The sequence below is a fragment of the Pristis pectinata genome, chromosome 6 (assembly GCF_009764475.1).
Source record: "Pristis pectinata isolate sPriPec2 chromosome 6, sPriPec2.1.pri, whole genome shotgun sequence".
Taxonomy (NCBI): Eukaryota; Metazoa; Chordata; class Chondrichthyes; order Rhinopristiformes; family Pristidae; genus Pristis; species Pristis pectinata.
Window position 1 is genome coordinate 103,175,789 of NC_067410.1, and position 23,719 is coordinate 103,199,507.

The following is a 23,719-nucleotide window of genomic DNA, read 5'->3' on the forward strand; positions in this document are numbered from 1 at the left end:
TTATTTCTGGTTGTTGGGTTCGTCAAGGTTAAGACCTATTGATTCCTGTTGGGCAAGGTTATTGAGAGACGTAGAACAAAGGACTTCAGGAGACAATCACACATTACCGAATGAAATAGTGAAATAAGCCCAACTGATTGAATTTTCTGGGCCTTCTACGTATGAAAGAAGAGGTTCACACACCTGATCGTATGCACAAGCACTCCAAGGTAACCAGCTCAAGATCTAGCAGCCATTTGATTCCTCGATTCTTACAGTGACACCGTTTCTGTTCAAGGACAGCGAGCACTGCTTCTATATCTCCTGTGTGCTCTATCCCACTGCCATTATTCCTGTTATGGATTTACTAATCTTTGCAGGAGGTCCAGACCTACCTTGCTAACTCTTTACTCTAATCAATGATAGATTTGGAGACTGCTTTCTTTTTCCAGTTGTTCTTCTCTCCCCCTCAGTAATCTATTATTTGTGGGAACACGCAAGTTCCTTCCCTTGACCCGACCAATGCAAAGCACACGAGGCAATGGGAGCTGCTGGAACTTGTGATGTTGGTATTTTCACTCAGCTATCATTTCTATACATGTGCACATTTGTCATACTCTGTGGTGAGCCGAGGGAAAGATGTGTACTGATGGCATATTGAAAGCGACAAGAGCCACAGGCAATGATCCATTGAAGGAGGCTGGTGGGGTAGAAGGCGAGGACAAGGAGAATCATATCCTAATAGTGGGCAAGAGAAGGGACAAGGGCATCAGTGCAGTAATTAGAAGGGACGTGGTTGAGGGCTAAGTGGAGATGAATCCATTGCTGAGGATAAAGGGAGACGTGTCAGAATCACTGGTATGGAAGATGGAATTTTCATAACAGACAAAGAAACTCAGAGAAAGGGAAGGAGTTCATACAGGCAGCAGAGTGGGAGGAAGTGTAGTCAAGGGAGCTCTGAGAGTAGATGGGCCTTTTGTAGATATTGGTTGCTGACCTATCCTCTGAAACAGAGATAGAGAATAGGAAACAAAGGGAAGATAAATGTAATAAATATTACCATAAACTTCTAAATTGTTCCCAGTTGATAATGGATAAATAAAACCCTGCATGATAACAACTCTGCACCTAGTATTCATGCATCAGTTTCATTTCTTCCCAGAGCACTTAACTTATCTTTAAATTATCCACAAGCCTTCCTATCGCTCACTGATCCCTTCCGCCTTGTTCACAGAGGCTCAGTCATAAACCCAGCCACAGTTACAATGGGACTTTTGACTCAAGTTTAAGTTCTGAGGGAGAATTCTGAGGCACAGGTCTCCAGATCCAATACGGATTCTATTCCAGCTCCGTGACCCTCCCATTTAATTCCTGTTTCCTCATATTGCAGTTACTCAGCTCGTGCTGACACACAGGCTCTCTGAGCACAGGTTAACTTCAAGACAAGTTTTTCACTGTACCTCGGTACAAGTGACAATAATAAACCAATACCAATACCAAGAGTTTGCATTAAAGGATCTGAACATTAACTGTGGTAGGTGTTATGAAAATGAATTGCAAATAATAAAAGGAAAATAATTCAAATTGTTAACAGTTAAATGTTAATGACAGCACTTAAAAGGAATTATGCAAACATGACTGATTTGCTGCTTTCTTATATTCTATTCATTACTCTCATTCTAACCTTGTGTTACAGTAATAGTGTAGGCAATTAGAGTTTGTGTGGTCACCTGAACTGCTTGGGGATTCTGGGCATCAACAGTAATTGGCAACTGGTGACATCAGATTTGACACTTTGGAGGAAACCATCATTAGGGAAAGGACTTGGTGGTGAAGGCACAACCTGAGATATCACGTCTATCGACAGCCATCGAAGACTGGTGGATGAGCAAAGGTGCTACCTCCAACTGTACCTGCATCTGTTGCAATGCAAACAGGTCAGTGGCACGATGGCACAGTGAGTAGAGCCACAGCCTCATAGTGCCAGAGACACAGGTTCAATCCTGACCTCGACTGTTGCCTACATGGAGTATGCATGTGACCGCGTGGGATTCCTCTGGGTGCTCTGGTTCCCTCCCACAAAGGTGTGCAGGTCGGTAGGTTAATTGGCCACTATAAATTGCCCCTAGTGTGTAGGTGAGTGGCAGAATCTGGGGGAGGTTGATGAAAAATGTGTGGAGAATAAGATAAAGGTATTAGTGTAAATGGGTGGTTGATAGTTGGTGCAGCCTCAGTGGTCGGAAGGGCCTGTTTCCGTGCTCCACATCCTGCTAACCAAAGCAAGTTGCCAAGAAGTCCATCACTGCTGACGGTGTAGTAACACCTGTCAGACGAGTAGCACTCTGGCTTTTACCTGAACTTGGCCTTGAGGTTGCATGATACCACCCATCACTCCAAAGCTGCACAGAAGTTGTCCAGTCGCAGAAGATGTGGCCAGCGCAGGGATGATGCTGTGGCAGGGTCGCTTTCCCGGTGCCAGGCTATTTGGATGTTCAGCCCCGAGTGAAAATTGGAAGCCTCTGTTCTAAAACAAGATGTTAGAACAATTATAATATTCACCTTTACAAGTGTCTATCCTGACTTAAAACTTGCCAATGAAGTACAATTATTGTTGTACTATTGTTATGTAGGAAATGCAGCAGCCAAACTAAGTACAGCAAGATCCCACAACGTGCGTGGTGATAATGACTAGACATCCGGACCTTTTGGCTAAGGGATAAATGTCAGTCAGGACACCACAGATAACTTCCCTTGCTCTGCTTCAAACCTTTGAGATCCACTTATGGGACTGGACAAGGCCTTGGTTTAAGGTCTCAACCAAAGGGCAGCACCCCCAAAACTGCAGCACTCCCTCACTTACTGCACTGGGTGCCAGCTTAGATTTTTGTGTTGAAGTCTCTGGAAGGGAACTTGAACCCATGACTTGCAGGTTAGAACACAGAACAGTACAGCACAGAACAGGCTCTTCGGCCCACAATGTTGTACTGACATAGCCATTCCCTCCTGCCTACAGAATGCCCATATCCCTCATTCATGTGCCCATCCAAGCCCTTCTTAAAAGCCCCCAATGAATTTGCCTCCACCACCCTATCAGGCAATGCATTCCAGGCATCCACCACTCTCTCAGTAAAAAACGTACCCCTCACGTGTGTTCTGAACCTACCTCCTCTCACCTTCAGTGCATGCCCTCTGGTATTGGATCGCTCAATAATGGGAAAAGGTTGAGACACAACACCAACCATTGACCCACAGCTAAACACAGCTACACACAAACAGCTCAATCGGTAGTTAGTTGGAAAGCAGCAAGATACAGGAATCATTCAGGAACTGAAGAAGCAATATTTTGACATCGCTTCCTAGGTTAGCCTCCATAAAATCCTTCAGTACAGTCTTCCTTCAGATTCTCCTGTTTAACAATATTCGATAGATATTATTAGCAAGTGCACATTGAGTGAGCTTCTTCAGTGTTTGCAAGCTGAGGCAAGATGCAGAGAAGTGGGCAATTCCCCAGGTTGCTGCTCTGCATTTGTTTTTGTGAGGGTTTCGAGGGGCCTAAAAATGGTGGGCATTTGAAAGCCCCAGACACCTCAGCAGTGAAATTGGCAAAGATCTCTACCTGCAGGGGACGGTAGGCTGGCACAGTGTTGTAGCTGTAGAACCACTGCCTCACAGCTCCAGCCACCTGGGTTCAGTCCTAACCTCCAGTGTTGTCTGTCTGGCATTTATTCGTGTTGGTTTATTATTGTAACTTGTACTGAGGTACAGTGAAAAGCTTGTCTTGCATACCGATCGTACAGGTCAATTCATCACACAGCACAGCTACATTGAGTTAGTACAGAGTGCAGTGAGGTAGTACAAATAAAAACAATAACAGTACAAAGTGTCACAGCTACAGAGAAAGTGCAGTGCAGGTAAACAATAAGGTGCAAGGTCACCAGGTAGATCGTGAGGTCAGAGTCCATCTCATCATATAAGGGAACCGTTCAATAGTCTTATCACCGTGGGATAGAAGCTGTCCTTAAGCTTGGTGGTATGTGACCTCAGGCTCCAGTATTTACACATTTGCCCTGTGACCATATGGGTTTCCTCCCCCATTCTAAAGATGTACAGATTGGAAGGTCAATTGGCCATGGGGAAAATTGCTCCTCGTGTTTAGGTGAGTGGTAGAGCCTGCAAGGTAAATTAGGGGGAATCATAGTCATAGAGTCACACAGCATGGAAACAGGCCCTTCGGCCCAACTCATCCATGCCGACTGTGTTGCCCAGCGAGCTAGTCCCATCTGCCCACGTTTGGCCCATAGCCCTCTAAACCTCTCCTATCCATGTACTTATCCAGATGGCTTTTAAATGTTGCTAATGTGCCCGCCTCAACCACTATTTCTGGCAGCTCATTCCAAATAAGCACCACCCTTTGAGCAAAGAAGCTGCCCCTGATGTCCCTTTTATATCCCTTGCCTCTGATCTTAAACCTATGGCCACTCATTTTTCACACCTCCTCTCTGGGAAAAGACTATGTGCTTTCACCCTGCACCCCTCGTGATCTTACACACCTCCATCAGGTCACCCCTCAATTCTATATGTTCCAGGGAATGAAGTCCTAGTCTACGCAACCTCTCCTTGTAACTCAGGCCCCCAAGTCCAGGCAACATCCTGATATATCTTTCCTGCACTCTTTCTAGTTTAATAACATCTTTCTCATAACAGGGTGCCCAAAATTATACACAGTACCCAAGTGCGGCCTCACCAACAGCTTATTTAACTGCAACATAACTTCCCAACTCCTATACTCAATGCCCTGACTGATGAGGGCCAGCGTGCCAAATGCCTTCTTCACCACCCGGTCTACCTGTGATGCCGCTTTCAGCGAATTCTGCACTTGCACTCCCAGGCCCCTCTGTTCTACAACACTCCCAGGGCTCTACCATTCACTGTACAAGTCCTACCCTGGTTTGATCTCTTAAAATGCAATACCTCACATTTATCTGGAATGAAAATTGTTTGCCAATCCTCAGCCCACATACCCAGCTGATCAAGATCCCTCTGTAATTTTTCATAACCTTTTACACTGTCTACAACACCACCTATTTTAGTGTGGGGGGAATTAGTGTAGAATTAATGTAAATGGGTGATGGTTGGTGTGGTCTCAGTGGGGTGAGGTCCCTGATTCCTTGCTGTATGGCTCTATGACTCTAAATCTGAAGCCCTCTTCCGCAAACGTTTGTGACCTTTAAGTATATGGATGATGGACTTTTGTTAATCAAAAAATAGTAAGGAACATGGAGGAAAGACAGGTCTGTGGAGTTAAGTAACTGATCAGCTTCGACATCTAACGACACAACTGGGTTGACAGGCGGGGAGAACGAGCAGACTTCACACAGACAGCACCTGAGGTCAGGATCAAACAGAGTCCAAAGAGCTAACTGCTGCACCACCGTTACACCCCTTGTCACTGTAGCTCTAGCCACAGGCAAGGACAAGGAGACTGAGCCAAACTGGAGAAAATGTCTTCTCTCAGAGGGTAGTGGAATTCTCTGTCCATTTTCTGCCCCCGGGGGGGGGTGAGGCCAAATCGTTGGATCAACTCAAGGAGTAGATAGATCAATATTTGAAAAAAAAATCGAGGAATTGAGGGTTATGGGTACTGGCACAGAAGAGGAGTTGAGGCTAGAGTAGACCAGCCACGATCGTATTGAAAGGTGGACCAGGCTTGAGGCGCCGAGTGGCCTACTCCTGCCCCTATTTTCATGTGTTCTTTTGATGCTCCCACTCGTGTACGTGTGTCTGGGATGGAACAGGGGAGGTCGGAAACCATCATTTTAAAATAGTCATTGATAAGTCAAGGGATATCAGAGAAACCTCTTTGCTCAAGAGGGGATTGAAGACTGAACTCACTGCCACACAAAGCAGTGCAGACGTATATAAAAGCAAGTTAAAATAGAATCATAGAGCCATTCAGTGCAGAAACAGGCCCTTTGGCCCATCCTATCCATGCCAACCATCAAGCACCAGAGAACAAGAGAATAAAGTTATACTGACAGTAAGGTGGTGAGCGGAGGAGAGCTTACGTGGACAATAAGTGACAGCATGTCCCTGTTGATTCCAATAGTCTGTTAATTCTGGTGTAAAATTCAACCGCAAACCCAAGCCACACTCGCTGGCATGTCTAGTGGGTTTCTCCCAGGCTGTTAGAGCATGGGTTTTTTTTAGGCTATTAATCCATGCAACACACTCTTGACTTTCTGACCGACAGACCGCAATCAGTGAGGATAGGCAGCAACACCTATGGCACGATTAATCTCAACACTGGTGCCCCACAAGGCTGCATCCTCAGCCCTCTACTCTACTCCCTATATACTCATGACTGCGTGGCCAGATTCTGCTCTAACTCCATCTACAAGTTTGCAGATGATACCACCGTAATAGGTGGTATCTCAAATAATGATGAGTACAGGAAGGAGATAGAGAGCTTAGTGACATGGTGTCATGACAACAACCTTTCCCTCAGTGTCAGCAAAACAAAAGAGCTGGTCATTGACTTCAGGAAAGGGGGCGGTGTACATGCACTTGTCTACATCAATGGTGCTGAGGTCAAGAGAGTTGAGAGCTTCAAGTTCCTAGCAGTGAACATCACCAATAGCCTGTCCTGATCCAACCACGTAGACATCACGGCCAAGAAAGCTCACCAGCGCATCTACTTTCTCAGGAGGCTAAAGAAATTTGGCATGTCCCCTTTGGCACTCACCAACATTTATCAATGCACCGTAGAAAGCATCCTATCTGGATGCATCATGGCTTGGTATGGCAACTGCTCTGCCCAGGACCGCAAGAAACTGCAGAGAGTTGTGGACACAGCCCAGCACATCACAGAAACCAATCTCCCCTCCATGGACTCTGTCTATACCCCTCACTGCCTTGGTGAAGCAGCCAGCATAATCAAAGACCCCACCCACCCGGGTCATTCCCTCTTCTCCCCTCTCCCATCAAGCAGAAGATACAGGAGCCTGAGGGCACATACCGCCAGGCTTAAGGACAGCTTCTACCCCACTGTGATAAGACTATTGAATGGTTCCCTGATACGATGAGATGGACTCTTGACCTCACAATCTACCTTGTTTGACCTTGCACCTTATTGTCTACCTGCAGTGCACTTCCCTGAGGCTGTTACACTTTACTCTTTATTCTGTTATTGTTTTTACCCTGTACTACCTCAATGCATTTTGTACTACCTCAATGCACTGTGTAATGAATTGATCTGTACGAACGGTATGTAAGACAAGTTTTTCACTGTACCTCAGTACAAGTGACAATAATGAACCAATACCAATATTATGTACACAGCATTCATGGGTAGCAAATAACTGTCTGCTGCACGCAGTAGTTATCAAGGACTTTAATACTCACGTGCAATGTAAATCCACAGCCCTCTGGTACAAGTCCAGTGCCAAAGGTCAGGCAGTTGCTATTGATGAAAGAGCAGGCATTTCCTTCCTCGTCCACCACTGTGAAGTAAACCGTGTCACCACTAGCCTCGCAAGGGTTGCCATGGAGACACTGACTGCTTGCCCTAGTTACCCGCAAGAGGAGAGAAAAGAAGTGCACGTGAGAGGCTTCGAGGTGAGAGATGAGTTTCTTGTTTTATCAGTTCAAATTTATGACCAGAGTCATCAGTAGAAATATAGATTTATGCTTGTTCCTAACAACAGGCCAATCACACAAAGAAAAGCTCGTCAGGAAGTTTAAAATCCCACTGGTAAATTCACCATTCCCTTTAAATTTCCTTCCTGAAAATTAGAAAAACTGCAGATGCTGGAAATTTAAAATAAAAATCGAAATTGCTGGAAACACTTAGCAGCATCTGTGGAAAGAGAAACAGTTAACGTTTCAGATCCAGGACCCAGTTATCAGTCTAACACAGTGCAGGTGACAAAAAGATCAGAGTTCTTGAAAATGCATTCCAGAGAACATTTTTAATCAGTGCAGAGCAAGCCCAACAAGAAGGGGCTAAACCAGACCCAAAGGGAATACATACGATCCAGTTGAAAGGGTGACAACGGGGAAGTATTTGAGGCCATGATCATAACACTGCTAGATTTAGTATGGAAAAGGGCAAAGATAGAACATGGAACAGCACAGCACAGGAACAGGCCCTTTGGTCTTCGACGTCTTTGCCGAGCATGACGCCAAATTAAACTAATCCCTTCTGCCTGCACATGATCCACATCCCTCCATTCCCTGTCTATTCAAAAGCCTCTTGAACGCCACTATCGTATCTGCCTCCACCACCACCCCTGGCAGCATGTTCCAGGCACCAACCACTCTCTGTATATAAAAAAACTTGCCCTGCACATCTCCTTTTAAACTTTTCCCCTCTCACCTTAAAGCTATGTCCTCTAGTATTTGACATTTCTACTCTGGGAAAAAGATTCTGGCTATCTACCCTATCTATACCTCTCATAATTTTATAAGCTCATATCAGGTCCGCCCTCAGCCTCCAACACGCCAGAGAAAACAACCCAAGTTTGTCCAACCTCTCCTTATAGCCAATACACTCTAATCCAGGCAGCATCCTGGTAAACCGCTTCTGCACCCTCTCCAAAAGCCTCCCACATCCTTCATGTAATGGGGCGACCAGAACAGCACTCAATACTCCGTGCAGCCTAACCAAAAGTTTTACACAACTGTATCATGACTTCCTGACTCTAATATGTTGTACCCCTAGCAACAAAAGCAAGCATGCCCTGTCTCTTCTTTACCACATTATCTACTGGCGTTGCCACTTACAGACTTGGAATAAAAGCTCTAAATAGGTATAAGGCCAATTTTACTCAGCAAAAGTGGACCTGAAACAAGACTGCATAGATCGGAGAATGAAAGGGTTTGATCCGAGATGCAGTGCTGTTGGGTTTGTGAGAGGAGAAGGGAAGGGATAAAGGTTTGTTGCCTCTGGAGTGCAACTTGGGAGGAAGGCAAAGTGAATAATGTTCCTGAATTATTATTGGGGCCTTTGGTATTCAGGGAGGTTTCATGCAGAATCCTCCCTCAGAAGACTAAATTAGTGAGATCCAGTTCAAGATAAAATGGCTGTGCGGTCATCATTGTGGAGTCTGGAAGCTTACTCAGCCAGTTATTTATCTCCACATTGAAAGCTCCGAGAGATTGCTCATAGATTTCTCGTGACAATGCTCAGGAATAACCATCCATCTCCATACTTCCATCTATACAACTGGGATATCAGTAGAACCTTAATAGCTCTTCCCTTCTGCAATCTGGGTTAAAGAACATATACTCCTTTAAATCTCACCTTAGAGTAAACAGATCGCGGATCAAGTATGAAAACAGGTCCCACCTCGTCCGCACTGATCATCATGCCATTTACACTAATCTGATACTTTTAATTCTCCTACATTTCCCTCAACTCCTCCCATACTATATCATTCACATACATGCCAGGGGCACTTTACAATGGCCAATTAGCCCACCAACCTGCGTACCTTGGCATTGGTTTATCATTGTCACTTGTACCAAGGTATAGTGAAAAACTTCTCTTGCATACCGATCATACAGATCAATTCATTACACAGTGCAGTTACATTGAGTTAATAAAGAGTGCATTGATGTAGTACAGGTAAAAACAATAACAGTACAGAGTAAAGTGTCACAGCTACAGAGGAAGTGCAGTGCAATAAGGTGCAAGGTCACAACAAGGCAGATCATGAGGTCAGAGTCCATCTCATTGTATAAGGGAACCATTCAATAGCCTTATCACAGTGGAATAGAAGCTGTCCTTGAGCCTGGAGGTATGTGCCCTCAAGCTCCTGTATCTTCTGCCTGATGGGAGAGGGGAGAAGAGAGAATGCTCCAGGTGGGTGGGGTCTTTGATTATGCTGGCTGCTTCACCAAGGCAGTGAGAGGTATAGACAGAGTCCAAGGATGGGGGGGGGCACCCACTACCAGCTGCAAAACTGTGCAAACTAGTCCCTTGGCTCCAATTCACTGACCATTTGATTTCTAACACCAGCTAATTCCACCACGATGCAGTGAAGCCTTGAACGTCAGGGTCTGGGCCTCACCTCTGCAGGCTGATGAGCTGAGAGCGTTGCTGGCAGTACTGCTTGGAGAGCAGCTCATTCAAGGGCACTTGGACCTTAGTCGGATCAGCACAGAACCAGGAACCGTCAGCTAAACTGAGTTTGAAAGCCTCCACCAGCAGGTGAATGTAATCGGCACTGTTGTGGCCCAATTCTGGAAGGATTCACAGTCAGAATCAGGGTTTATTATCACTGACATATAGAACATAGAACACAGAACATAGAACATTACAGCACAGTACAGGCCCTTCAGCCCACAATGTTGTACCGACATTTTATCCTGCCCTAAGATCTATCTAACCCTTCCCTCCCACATAGCTCCCTATTTCTCTATCATTCATGTGTCTATCTAAGAGTCTCTTAAATGTCCCTAATGTATCTGCCCCCACAACCTCTGCCGGCAGTGCGTTCCACGCACCCACCACTCTCTGTGTATAAAAACTTACCCCTGACATCCCCCTTACACCTTCCTCCAATCACCTTAAAATTATGTCCTCTCGTGTTAGCCATTGTCACCCAGGGAAAAAGTCTGTGACTGTCCACTTGATCTATGCCTCTTATCATCTTGTACACCTCTATCAAGTCACCTCTCATCCTCCTCTCCAGAGAGAAAAGCCCTAGCTCGCTCAACCTATCCTCATAAGACATGCACTGCAATCCAGGCAGCATCCTGGTAAATCTCCTCTGCACCCTCTCTAAAGCTTCTTCATCCTTCCTACAATGAGACAACCAGAACTGAACACAAGGCATGCTCACAAGGCATACGTCGTGAAATTTGTTGTTTTGCGGCAGCAGTACAGTGCAAGATATAAAAATTACAATAAGATACAAAAATATATAGTGCGAAAGAGGAATAACGAGGTAGAGTTCATGGACCATTCAGAAATCTGTTGGTGGAGGGGAAGAACCCGTTTCTAAAATGTTGAGTGTGGGTCTTCAGGCTCCTGTACCTCCTCCCCGATGGTAGTAATGAGGAGAGGGCATGTCCTGGGTGGTGAGGGTCCTTAGTGATGGATGCCGCCTTCTTGAGACACCGCCTCTTGAAGATGTCCTCGATGGTGGGAAGGGTTGTATCCGCGATGAAGCTGGCTGAGTCTACAACCCTGTGCAGCCTCTTGCAATCCTGCATATTGGAGGCTCCATACCAGGTGGTGATGGAACCAGTCAGACTGCTCTCTATTGTACATCTGTAGAAATTTGTAAGAGTCTTTGGTGACATTCCAAATCTCCTCAAACTCCAAACGAAGTAGAGCTGCTGGCGTGCCTTCTTTGTAACACTGTGGAGAAATCCTTGCTCTGGTAGCTCAAGGCCAGGGTGGATCAGCAGTCCCAGTTCAGCCAGGTTGTCTGATAGACAATGGGTTTGGGAGGGTGAAGGAGGGCGGGGAGAACATGCGAGTGCCTGGCAAGGGAATGTGAAAGAGAGAGACTCCTCAACCATAGGGAACATCCTCTCCTAATCTACCTGCTGAGCCTTCTAAAAATTTTGTAAGTTTCATTCTTCAGACCTTAAACAGATGCCTCATCTACTCAATCTCTCCTCATGTGACAGACCCGCCATCCCCCAAGCCAGTCTGGTGAATAGGTGTTGCACTCCCTCTAATAGCAAGTATATTCTTTTTTAGGTAAAGAGGACAAAATTGCATACATTACTCTGGATGTGGTCAAGAAGGCAACATCCATCACCAAAGATCCCCACCATCCAGGTCATGCCATCTTCTCGCAGCTACCATTGGGCAGGAGGTACAGAAGCCTGAAGTCCCACACCACCAGGTTCAACAATAGCTCCTTCCCTTCAACCATTCAATTCTTGAACCAACCTGCACAACCCTAATCACTACCTCAGAATAGCAACACTATGATTACTTTGCACTATAATAGACATTTTTTTGTTCTAGTTGTGTTCTTTCTTATATAACTTGCGCTTAATTTATGTTTTTCTTGTGAATGTTATGTATCTGATGCTATGTGCCTGTGATGCTGCTGCAGGTAAGTTTTTCATTGCACCTGTGCTGGCATGTATTTAAGATTAAGATTATTTATTAGTCACATGTACATTGAAACATACAACGAAATGCGTCATTTTGCGTTACTGAGAATGTGCTGGAGGCAGCCCGCAAGTGTCGTCACTCTTCCGGTGCCAACATAGCACGTCCACAGCTCCTAACCCGTACGTCTTTGGAATGTGGGAGGAAACCAGAGCATTTGTGCATATGACAATAAACTCGACTTTGACTTTGACACCAAGGCGCTGCATAATTGCACTAAGTCACCTCTGCTCTTGTACCAAAATCCTCTCACAATAAAGTCCAATGTAACATTTGCCTTCATAACTGCATCACAATGGAACTTCAACCATAACTTGGAGGAGAGGATCTGGTCCCTATGCGATGTGCCACTGGTTCAATATTCTGCTGACACTCATTGTCTCTGTGTAAGGCCACATCAGTGTATTCAGGCTCTGTTCCCTGAGGACACAAGAGACTGCAGATGCTAGAACCTGGGACAACAATCAATCTGCTGGAGGAACTCAGTGGGTCAAGCAACATCTGCGGTGGGAGTGCGCGAGAGGAATCATCGACATTTTGGGCCGAAACCCTGCATCAGTCATAATAGGCATGGTATTGTAGCGGTTGGCGTAACGCTTTACAGTGCCAGCGACCCGGGTTCAATTCCTGCCGCTGCCTGTAAGGAGTTTATAAATTCTCCCCCTGTCTGTGTGGGTTTCCTCTGGGTGCTCCGGTTTCCTCCCACGTTCCAAAGATGTACGGGTTAGGAAGTTGTGGGCATGCTACGTTGGCGCCGGAAGCGTGGTGACACTTGCGGGCTGCCCCCAGAACACTATGCAAAAGATGCATTTCACTGTGTGTTTCGTACATGTGACTAATGAAGATATCTTACCTTACAGACTAACATTTCGCAGGGAACATTTATGTAAGAGGTGAACTCAAGTATTGGCTACAGCAGAGAGAGGAGGTTGGTGATTCGCAGAATTCCAATCTCTCTCGCTCTCAGTCTCCTACCTTTGATGTTATATCTCTCCAGCATATTCAAGGCCATTAGAGCAATGATTCCCTGTCCATTTGGAGGAAGCTCCCAGATCCTCACACCCTGAAGACAGAGCAGCAATGAAATAAGTAATAACAAACATGTAATCATTTTAATTACTCAGGTAAAACTCTAATTCAATCCGGTTAATTTTCTTTCAAATTACATCAATAACCAGCCCAATGTCATAGCCAATAAGATGATCCATGTGTCACTTATTCACAACCACATACGTCTGCACTAAATATACTGCTCCTGGATAGTATCCTGCCCATGTTTTCCACTGAATTTGGTGAAAGCAGAGTGGATAATAGGTTATCTAAACAAGATAGCAGGTATTTTCCATTCTTTAATAGTCACATGTATAAGCAAAAGGCTTACTATATCTTAAAACCACAACATTAAGGAGAGTATGGAGGCAAACACAGACAAAACATCACTCGTCGAGGAGATGTGAATGCAAAGAAATGCTGAATAAGCTCAGTAGATCAGGAAGCATCTAGGATGACAGAAACCAAATTTCGGTAAACCCCTATTGTCAGAAACCATCGTCTCACTCCAACTCACTTTCTCTCTCCACAGAAGCTTCCTGACCTATTGGGTGTTCCAGAATTGACTGTTTTTAATCTTAATTTTCCTTGTGATCAGTACTAAGACTGACCTGCGTGGTTCATTCATCATTTAAGCTCCCTATGGTTAAACCACAATTCAATCTCCACTAAAAGCAAAGTGCTACATAGATTAAAGCCTACCTTATAATCGGTGAAGGTTGGTGTAACTTCTGTACTGATGTGCTCCTTCAGGTCGTCTAGACTCAGAACTCCCCCATTCTTCTTAATGATGTCCACAATGGCCCTGGCTATTCTTCCCTCATAGAACCCTTTTTTGCCAAACTGTGCTAATTCCTTCATGAGAAATACAACGTACATGTACTTGAGAAACTTCAGCAACATAAAGATACTCAATAAGAAAATGGAGAAATTCCTGATTCTACAGGAGGAACATTGGCATGGTTCACTCATTGCCCAGGAGCCTGTCACAATTCCAGTTGAAGTTACACCGATTAACAATTCAAAGAATGTTCAACTTCCCATCTGCTGACCCTCCAAGTCCTAGAGCATCTGGTGACCAGTGCAGGCAGGAATTTTCCAACTGGAAAAGGGGATAGAAAGCCACAGGATTAGCAATGTTGTGACCTTTTTACTTGGCCACTTGTACCACCAGGCTCAAGGACAGCTTCTATCCCACAGTGATAAGACTATTGAACGGTTCCCTTATACAATGAGATGGACTTGTTTGACCTTGCACCTTACTGTCTACCTGCAATGCACTTCCCTGTAGCTGTGACACTTTACTCTGTATTCTGTTATTGTTTTTACCCTGTACTACCTCCATGCACTGTGTAATGAATTGATCTGTACAAACAGTATGCAAGACACGTTTTTTACTGTACCTCAGTACAAGTGACAATAATAAACCAATACCAATACCACTTCACTCATCATATGGAAGAAGGGATATATCTGCGACCTCAAAAGATTTAACCTTGGTAAATCTAAAGCTCTTTCAACAGACGATAGGATTTAAAATAAAATCCTTCTGTCTCCATTATCAGCCACTATCAAGGCCACAACAACAGTGATAAGGTAAGATTTCTTTATTAGTCAGATGTACATTGAAACACAGTGAAATGCACCTTTTGCGTAGAATATTCTGGGGGCAGCCTGCAAGTGTCGCCACACTTCTGGCGCCAACATAGCATGCCCACAACTTCCTAACCCGTACGTGTTTGGGATGTGGGAGGAAACCGGAGCACCCAGATGAAACCCATGCAGACACACAGGGAGAACATACAAACTCCTTACAGACAGCGGCTGGAATTGAACCCGGGTCACTGGCGCTGTAATAGCATTACACTAACTGCTACACTACCATGCCTACAGTGAGCAACAATGTAGATTAAAGACCAGCAGAAAATTCAGACTGGTAACTGCACTCTCAGTTTCTAAATTGTTATTTGCCCATTTCATGTGCTCATAATCTTTATTAATGAGTCTAAACATAGAGGTGCCCAATGGAGCAAGACCAGAGGTTCCTCATACAATCTGAAACAGGCCTTACTGGCCACCATTCAATACTCTTCGAAACCACCCATCTGTCCTCTCCAATTCAGTTCAAGGATGCTCCTTCCACTCTCCTCATCTCTCCCCTAAACACAAACACAGTGCAAGACAGTACACCACGCCCCATCTCCACCAAAACGAGGAAAAGTTAGCAAACAAAATTTGAGCCTTTTGACAAGCAAGTGCTTGGTGGAAGTGGGAAGTGTTAAGGGGCATCTAAAAACAGGAAAGAAAGGTAGAGGGCCTGAAAGGTTTAGCGAGGGTATCCCAGATCGTAGAACCTTGGAGCCTAAAGCACAGGCACCAATGGTGAAATGATTAACGTTGAAGATGATCAGGGGACCAGAATTGAAGGAGTGCATATATATCAGAGGGTCATAGGGCTGGAAGCTGTATGTTGTATGCACCTTGCACCTTATTGTCTAGCTGCAATGCACTTCCCTGTAGCTGTGACACTTTACTCTGTATTCTGTTATTGTTTTACCCTGTACTACCTCAGTGCACTGTGTAATGAATTGATCTGTACGAACGGTATGCAAGACAAGTTTTTCACAAGTGACAATAATAAACCGATACTAATACCAAGTTATACTTCTTGTAAGAGTGTCAGTTTTCCTCCAATTAGTTCCGTACACCCTCACTCACTGGGAAATGGATAGGACCTCCCCTCACCTGTTCCCTAGGTTTTAACGTAGGGAACATCGCCCTTTGAGTCCCAGCCCTGGGAGGGAAAAGGCAAGACGTAGTAACACTCAGTCTCTTTGTTTTCAAATATATTTCTAACTAGCTATAGCAATTATAAAGCAAGAGCAATGAGGTAAAACCTGTTACAGCAACCCTCAACCATGGTTACAGACTGGTACCGCCGCTGCAAAGTTAATCATTGTCAAATGACACATGCTGTGGTGTAGTTTCACCACCTGTAAATGATTTATAAAAATTAAATATTATAAAAGTTCTTTTAGATAATGAGTTTCAGCTGCTAAAAGCTCCCTCATCTGCAATTACTGATATGTGCAATCCTTCAGATCCTTGTCAAAACAAACTCATCCTTGGGGCTCCTGCAGCATTGAAGTGTCGAATACCTCACTGCTTTCTTCAAAAGGACAACCTTTCCGTAGATTATATTTCAGAAATAAACTTCCACAAAAACTGGGGCAGATTGGAGAGCTGGGAAAGGGAGCAGAATCTGGTTCCATCTGATTTGCACATTTATTCCCTCAAATCATCTTCACTACAACAGACTAGAACCATAGAACATTCCAGCACAGTACAGGCCCTTCGGCCCATGATGTTGTGCCGACATTTTATCCTGCTCTGATATCTATCTAACCCTTCCCTCCCACATAGCCCTCCATTTCTTTATCATTCATGTTTCTATCTGAGTCTCTTAAATGTCCCTAATGTATCTGCCCAAACAACCCCTACAGGCAGTGCGTTCCACGCACCCACCACTCTCTGTGTAAAAAACTTACCTCTAATACTCCCTTTATACCTTCCTCCAATCACCTTAAAATGATGCCCCCTCATATTAGCCATTTTTGCCCTAGGAAAAAGTCTCTGACTGTCCACTCAATCTATGCCTCATCATCTTGTCACATTATAGTTAGTGGGATACTGCTGTGTGCAAATCAAGTTTTCCCCATATGGCCTTTGTGGCACAGCCAGTAGAGCTGCTACCTCACAGCTCATATAACCCAGGTTCATTCCTGACTTCCAGTGACTTATGCGTGGAATTTCCACATAGATTTCCACCTACATCCCAAAGACATGCAAGTTGGAAGGTCAATCAGCCTCTGTGAATTGCCCCTAGTGTAGGTGGCTGGTGAGAGAATCAGGGGAGGTGGAAGGCGAAGAACGTGCGAGAGGAGAAGTAGCATTAGTGGACGATTGGTGCAGATGTTTGATGGTCAGCATGAATGCTGTGGGCCGAAGGGCCTGTTTCCATGATCTATGACTCTAACATTGACTACATTCTTAAAGACTTTTAATTAGCTGTAAAATTCAGCCTACACATAACAGCAGGAAAATCAATTCCCAAAGGTAGTTTATAAAAGAGTAGGTGGGATTTGGGAGAAAGGAACAAATGCAAGGTTGCAGGTGGTGGGAGGGATTATCGAAAGAGGATAGGAAGGTGGGGGAAGGGGGCGGTGGAGGAGGGGAGAAATGGGGGAGAGGAGGCAAGAGAGAGGGAAAGCGACAGGGGGAGAAGAAATGTAGTGACTGCTTTAACACCAACTGTAAGACAACAAAGGTAAAGGAGCAAGATCCAGATGGTATCACCTGGGGCCAAGCAAAAACAGGGAGAGAGAGAAAAACCAGGAAGCGTTTAAGATTCAGAATGAATATACTGGGCGACTGTGTGCCAATGTAGTCAGCAAGGGCAGCAATAACAAACAGGCAGAGCTTTCTGTCAGAGCCACAGTTTCAGGTGAATTGGGGTTTGTAATGAAAACAGAAAATGCTGGAAACACTCAGCAGGTCAAGCAGCATTTATGGAAAGAGAAACTGAGTCAATGTTTTAGGTCAAAGACCCTTTGTAATCCCTAGTCAAGGGGGGAAGATCACATAACCAACTTGAAGGGAAGAATTTCAGGAGTTATACACCTGCTGGTATTGGAATGTGTGGGTACAGCCCATAGAAAATAAAAAGCAGGGGAAGTACTGCTCACCCATTCTAAAGCCTGCCTAAATCTCACCAGCATTGGAATTAATGGAAGGATATTATTGATGGAACTCAGCATTAGTCGTTACCCAGGTAAAGCAAAGTCTAATACCATCGAGGGACAGACCCAACCTGCCACCCTGCCCATTTGAACAAACAGAGGAAATACTGCGGGTTATACATACTCTGAGAGTGTAATACCATGAATCAATGATAATGTCAGTCTTGTTAGAGTTCGAAGGAACATCAGATTCAAGTCCAGATTCAGTAGGAATGAGAAGTGAAGTGAAAGTAAGTTATATCATTAAGTTCTGAGAGTACAAGTTGCTCTGCACGGTCACCTTGCCATTAGGAACAGCTTATCAATCCATAGTAGGTCTCACCTCCCCAAGTCTTTGTAGAAGAACTGTACAACCCACCTGTGGCCACACTGTGTATGCACACTCAGGAAGGAATTATTCAATTATCCATCATTTTCCTCTCCTATCAGCTGTTGGGAGCACTCTCAGCTCAGGGCAGAGGTTGACATCCCACACCTAACACTTAAACAGAAAGGCTACCCTGATACTTCAGTAGGGCATTGAGAGAGTGTACCACCACTGAAGATCCTGGCCCTTAGAGAAGAAGCTAAGCCAAGGCTATGTCTGCTCTCTCATGCACACATCTTCCAAGGTCTTGAGGTGAAGAGGAGTGGGTGAAATCTCCCTGATGTACTGGCCAATGCACATCCCTCAACCAATATCACAGAAACAATGATCGTTGTGTTGTGGTTTGTGGGAGCTTACAACACATACATTGTCTACAACTACACCTCACTCCATAAAGTGCTTTGGACTTCTGGTCTAATTCTTCCCATCATAAATTAGTTGGGTTTGCTCACAAGAACCACAGGAGAAAACAGAACGGCTCACCTTAAAGGTCTGAGCTAAAAGGGGGTTCTTGAATATCTGCCCACTTTTTGGACTTCTACCTTCGATCAGGAGGTCTTTTCCGTGAGGGTTTCCAGGGCTCTGCAGGATGCTTGCCCCCCTCTCCCAGTGAAACGCTGTAATTTCAGTGACGGGGAAGCCTCTTTCTGCCAAGTTGATGGCCGGTTGCAGGATCTCAGCCAGAGAGAGCTAGGGGCAGAAAAACAACACAATGTTTAACCACATGCCAGAGAGGGACAACATCAATCTTCCAGCCCAATTTCCAGAAAAAGAAAGTAACAGATAAAGGCCATTTCTTCATCCAGAGACCATATCAGATAGTTAAAGGAGGAAATGTGACTATATAACCTAACTCAACAGACAGGAGCCCATGGAACTAGCCTGAAAACAGGTTTTACACTCCACTCAATGTTGCTTCCCACTTGAGCTGTATATAGATCTGGCACTGCCCCAATCCCACTGTTCCTGTGGAGCGTTTGGTTAAAATTACCCTGTGGACAAAATGGTTGACCTAGAATAGAGTAATATAGCACAGAAACAGGCCCTTCAGCCCAACTTGTCCGTGCAAACCAAGGTGCCCACCTAAGTTAGCCCCATTTGCCTGCGTTTGGCCCACATTGCTCTCAACCTTTGCTAACCATGTACTCATGCAAATGTCTTCTAAATGTTGTCACTGTACCTGCCTCAACTACTTTCGCTGGCAGCTCGTTCCATATACGCACCACCCTCTGTGTGAAAAACTTGCCTCTAAGGACTCTTTTAAATCTTTCCCCTCTCACCTTAAATCTATGCCCTGCCCTTTAGTTTTTGGCTCCCTTTCCTTGGGAAGAAAGACATGGACGTGGTGAGTTGAAGGGCCCATTTCTGTGCTGTATCACTCTATGTAACTACTTTACTTGAGTAAAGATTACTGAACCTATGTGCCTGTGATGCTGCTGCAAGTTTTTTGTTGTACCTGTACCTCACTGTACTTGTGCACATGATAATAAACTCAACTTGACTTGGCATTATTATCCTTGAAAAGCTTTCTTCTATTCCCTGAGTATGAAATGAAAAAAAAATAATGGAATGCTCAGGGAATGAGATATATTACCAATGCAATATATCTCATTAGGATTCAGCTGGGTGGATGTAACTATAATCTATATCATTTCACGAACATTTAATAAATTCTCTCTCCCAGCTTTTTTAATGGATGTGAACTCAGGTACTCCACATGGATTAGTACACCATTAAATAGTTTGGTTAAGTACAAAAAAGTGCAGTGATTAACAAGAAAAAAAGAACAACTCTTCCTTGCCTCACAAGACTACAAGAAACAGAAGCTGGACAAAGCCCAACTGAGGGGTGACCTCATAGAGGTTTATAAAACCACGTGGGGCATAGATAGGGATACACACAGTCTTTTTCCCAGGGAAAGAGGATCAAAAACTAGAAGGCATAGGTTTAAGGTGAGAGAGGAAAGATTTAAACAGGACCTGAGGGGCAACTTCTTCACAGAGAGGGTGGTGCACATATGGAATGAGCTGCCATTGGAAGTGGTAGAGGAAGGTACACTAACAGCATTTAAAAGACACTGAGACAGGTACATGGATAGGAAAGGTTTGGAGGGATGTGGGCCCAATGCAGGCAAATGGGACTAGCTTAGATGGGCATCTTAGTCAGCATGGGCGAGTTGGGTCAAAGGGCCTGTTTCTGTGCTGTATTACTCTATATGACTCTATGCAGACCCTCAATGGTTCAGCCAGTCAGTACAGTCATGGCTGACCCACTACTTCTTACCCAATATTCCATTTGATTGTAGAAGTCTAATGTGCCCAACATTACTGCTGAGTATCCACATCCTTTGGTGTAGCTCCACATGTTCACCACCCTCATACAGCAGAAAATGTGTTTCCATCTCAGTTCAAAAAGGTTGACCGTATCCAGATTACAGCCTCTGGTTCAAGATTCTCCAGCAAGAGTCTACAATCTCAGTCCTGTCAAGGTTCCTAGAATCTTGCGTATTTATATTTTTATATACATCGTACATATCAGTTAGTCTTAATCAGTCTCCCCACATTGGGAAACATCCCAGGAACCAGTCCAGTCCAAGGCCAATATATTCCTCCTCGAATATGGAGACCAAATCTGCACAGTGCTGGACGCATGACCTGACCAATGCCCCATCAATTCATTCCTACTACACTCGTGGCCAGATTCTGCTCTAACTCCATCTACAAGTTTGCAGATGATACTATGTAGTAGGCAGTATCTCAAATAATGATGAGTCTGAGTACAGGAAGGAGATAGAGAGCTTAGTGACATGGTGTCATTACAACAACCTTTCCCTTAATGTCAGCAAAACAAAAGAGCTGGTCATTGACTTCAGGAAAGGGGGCAGTGTATATGCACCTGTCTACATTAATGGTGCTGAGGTCAAGAGGGTTGATGTTCCTAGCAGTGAACATCACCAATAGCCTGTCCTGGTCCAACCATGTAGATGCTATGGCCAAGAAAGCTCACCAGCACCTCTACTTCCACAGGAGGCTAAAGAAATTTGGTATGTCCCCTTTGATATTCACCAACTTTTATCGGTGCACCATAGAAAGCATCCTATCTCAATGCATCACGGCTTGGAATGGCAACTCCTCTTCCCAGGACCGCAAGAAACTGCAGAGAGTTGTGGACACAGCCCAGCGCATCACGAAAACCAGCCTCCCCTCCATGGACTCTGTCTATACCTCTCGCTGCCTTATGCAGCAGCCAGCATAATCAAAAACCCCACCCACCCGGGTCATTCTCTCTTCTCCCCTCTCTCATCAGGCAGAAGATACAGGAGCCTGAGGGCAAATATCACCAGGCTTAAGGACAGCTTCTATCTCACGGTGATAAGACTATTGAACCCTTATACAATGAGATGGACTCTTGACGTCAAATCTACCTTGTTTGACTTTGCACCTTATTGTCTACCTGCAATGCACTTCCCTGTAGCTGTGACACTTTACTCTGTATTCTGTTATTGTTTTCCATTCCAAAGATGTACAGGTTAGGAAGTTGTGGGCATGCTATGTTGGCGCCGGAAGCGTGGCGACACTTGCGGGCTGCTCCCAGAGCACTCTACGCAAAAATGCATTTTGCTGTGTGTTTCGATGTACATGTGACTGATAAAGCGATCTTATCTTTTTACCCCGTACTACCTCAATACACTGTGTAATGAATTGACCTGTATAAACGGTATGCAAGACAAGTTTTTCACTGTACCTCGGTACAAGTGACAATTATAAACCAATACCAATATCAAAAGCAATGGTAATTTATAATAGTACTTTCATGGGAGGCACAGAGGTGCAGCTAGTAGAGCCGCTACCTCACAGCGCCAGAGTCCTGGGTTCAATCCTGACCTCGGGTGCTGTCTGTGTGGAGTTTACATGTTCTCCCTCTAACCAGGTAGGTTTTCTCCAGATGCTTTGTAGGAGGGAAGGGTTAGGTAGATATTAGAGCAAAATAAAATGTCGGCACAACATTGTGGGCCGAAGGGCCTGTACTGTGCTGTATTGTTCTATGTTCTATGCCCCCATTTCCACCCACTTCTCAAAGACATGCGGGTTGGTGGGTTAATTGGCCAGTGTAAATTGAGTGGTAGAATCTGGTGTGATTTGATGGGAAGGTGGGGACAATAATATAGGGTTGGTATCAATGAGTAGACGATCGTTGGAGTGAGCCAAAGGACCTGTTTCTGTGCAATATCTAGCGATGACTTTAATGTAATGATAGGAGCTAAGGTGCTTCATAGAACCTAGTGGGAAGCACAAGAAAACAACATTCAGATTCCCGTAGGGTGCAGTTAGCACAGATGACCCAAGGCTTTAAGGATTTTGTCCTAAAGGAATAGAAAGAAGTTCCTGAGCTTAGGACCAAGGCAGCCAAAACCATAGGCACCAATAGTGGAGCAATTAGACAGAAATAAAATCCTGCAGATGTCGGATGTCTGAAATAAAGCCAGGAAATGCTGGAAATACTCAGCAGGATAGGAGAATGAAATAGAGTTACCTTTGACTAGAACTGGAAAAATTAGAGATAAAACATATTTATCAAGAACTAGAGGGCATAGGTTTAAGGTGGGAGGGGAAAGATTTAATCGGAACCTGAGTGGCATCTTTTTCCACACAGAGGATGGTCCGTGTATGAAACGAGCTGCCAGAGGAAAAGTCAGTCAAATTTACTGTCATATGCACAACTACATATATGTACAGGTACAATGGGAAACTTACTTGCAGCAGCATCACAAGCACATGGCATCAGAGACACAACATTCACAAGATAAACAAAATTACACAGGAGAGAATACAATTAGAAAAAATATAAAGTCTATTATAGTGCAAAGTGGTCATAGTGTTGCTATACTGAGGTAGTGATTAGGGGTGTGCGGGTTGATTCAAGAGCTGAATGGTTGAAGGGAAGTAGCTGTTCTTGAACCTGGTGGTGTGGGACTTCGGGCTTCTGCACCTCCTGTCTGATGGTAGCTGTGAGAAGATGGCATGACCCAGATGGTGGGGATCTTTGATGACAGATGTTGCCTTCTTGGGGCAGCATCTCACGTAGATGAAGCAAGTATAACAAAAGCATTTAAAAGACATTTTAAATGTCTTTAGATATGTGGATAGGAAAGGTTTAGAGGGATATGGGTCAAACGCAGGCAAGTGGGACTAACTTAAGTGGGCATCTTGGTCAGCATGGATCAGTTGGGCCAAAGGGCCTGTTTCTGTGCTGTTTGACTACCTATGACTCTAAGTAAGATGCAGAGAAACTGGTAGGGTGGACAGCAGGTGAGATTAAGTGACAGAAAAGATGATAGTGGAAGGTGAGAGGAACATTAATAGGTCAAGTGAAGGTAGGTCTAAAGTA

The 23,719-nt window shown here is 44.6% G+C and overlaps 1 protein-coding gene across 4 annotated transcripts in view; it reads right to left on the bottom strand.

Annotated features, from left to right (window-relative positions):
* Positions 1–23,719, bottom strand: part of LOC127571447 (glutathione hydrolase-like YwrD proenzyme) — a 48,162-nt gene that overhangs the window by 18,714 nt on the left and 5,729 nt on the right. For 3 of the 4 annotated variants that reach the window (XM_052017812.1, XM_052017811.1, XM_052017814.1), the window contains exons 6-11: positions 18,815–19,021; positions 13,868–14,020; positions 13,091–13,178; positions 10,050–10,221; positions 7,381–7,543; positions 2,333–2,503 (exon numbers count right to left, since the gene is read on the bottom strand). In XM_052017812.1, the coding sequence (XP_051873772.1) occupies positions 2,333–2,503; positions 7,381–7,543; positions 10,050–10,221; positions 13,091–13,178; positions 13,868–14,020; positions 18,815–19,021 (954 nt within the window). The remainder of the gene's footprint in view (positions 1–2,332; positions 2,504–7,380; positions 7,544–10,049; positions 10,222–13,090; positions 13,179–13,867; positions 14,021–18,814; positions 19,022–23,719) is intronic. The other variant, XM_052017813.1, reaches the window with a different exon arrangement.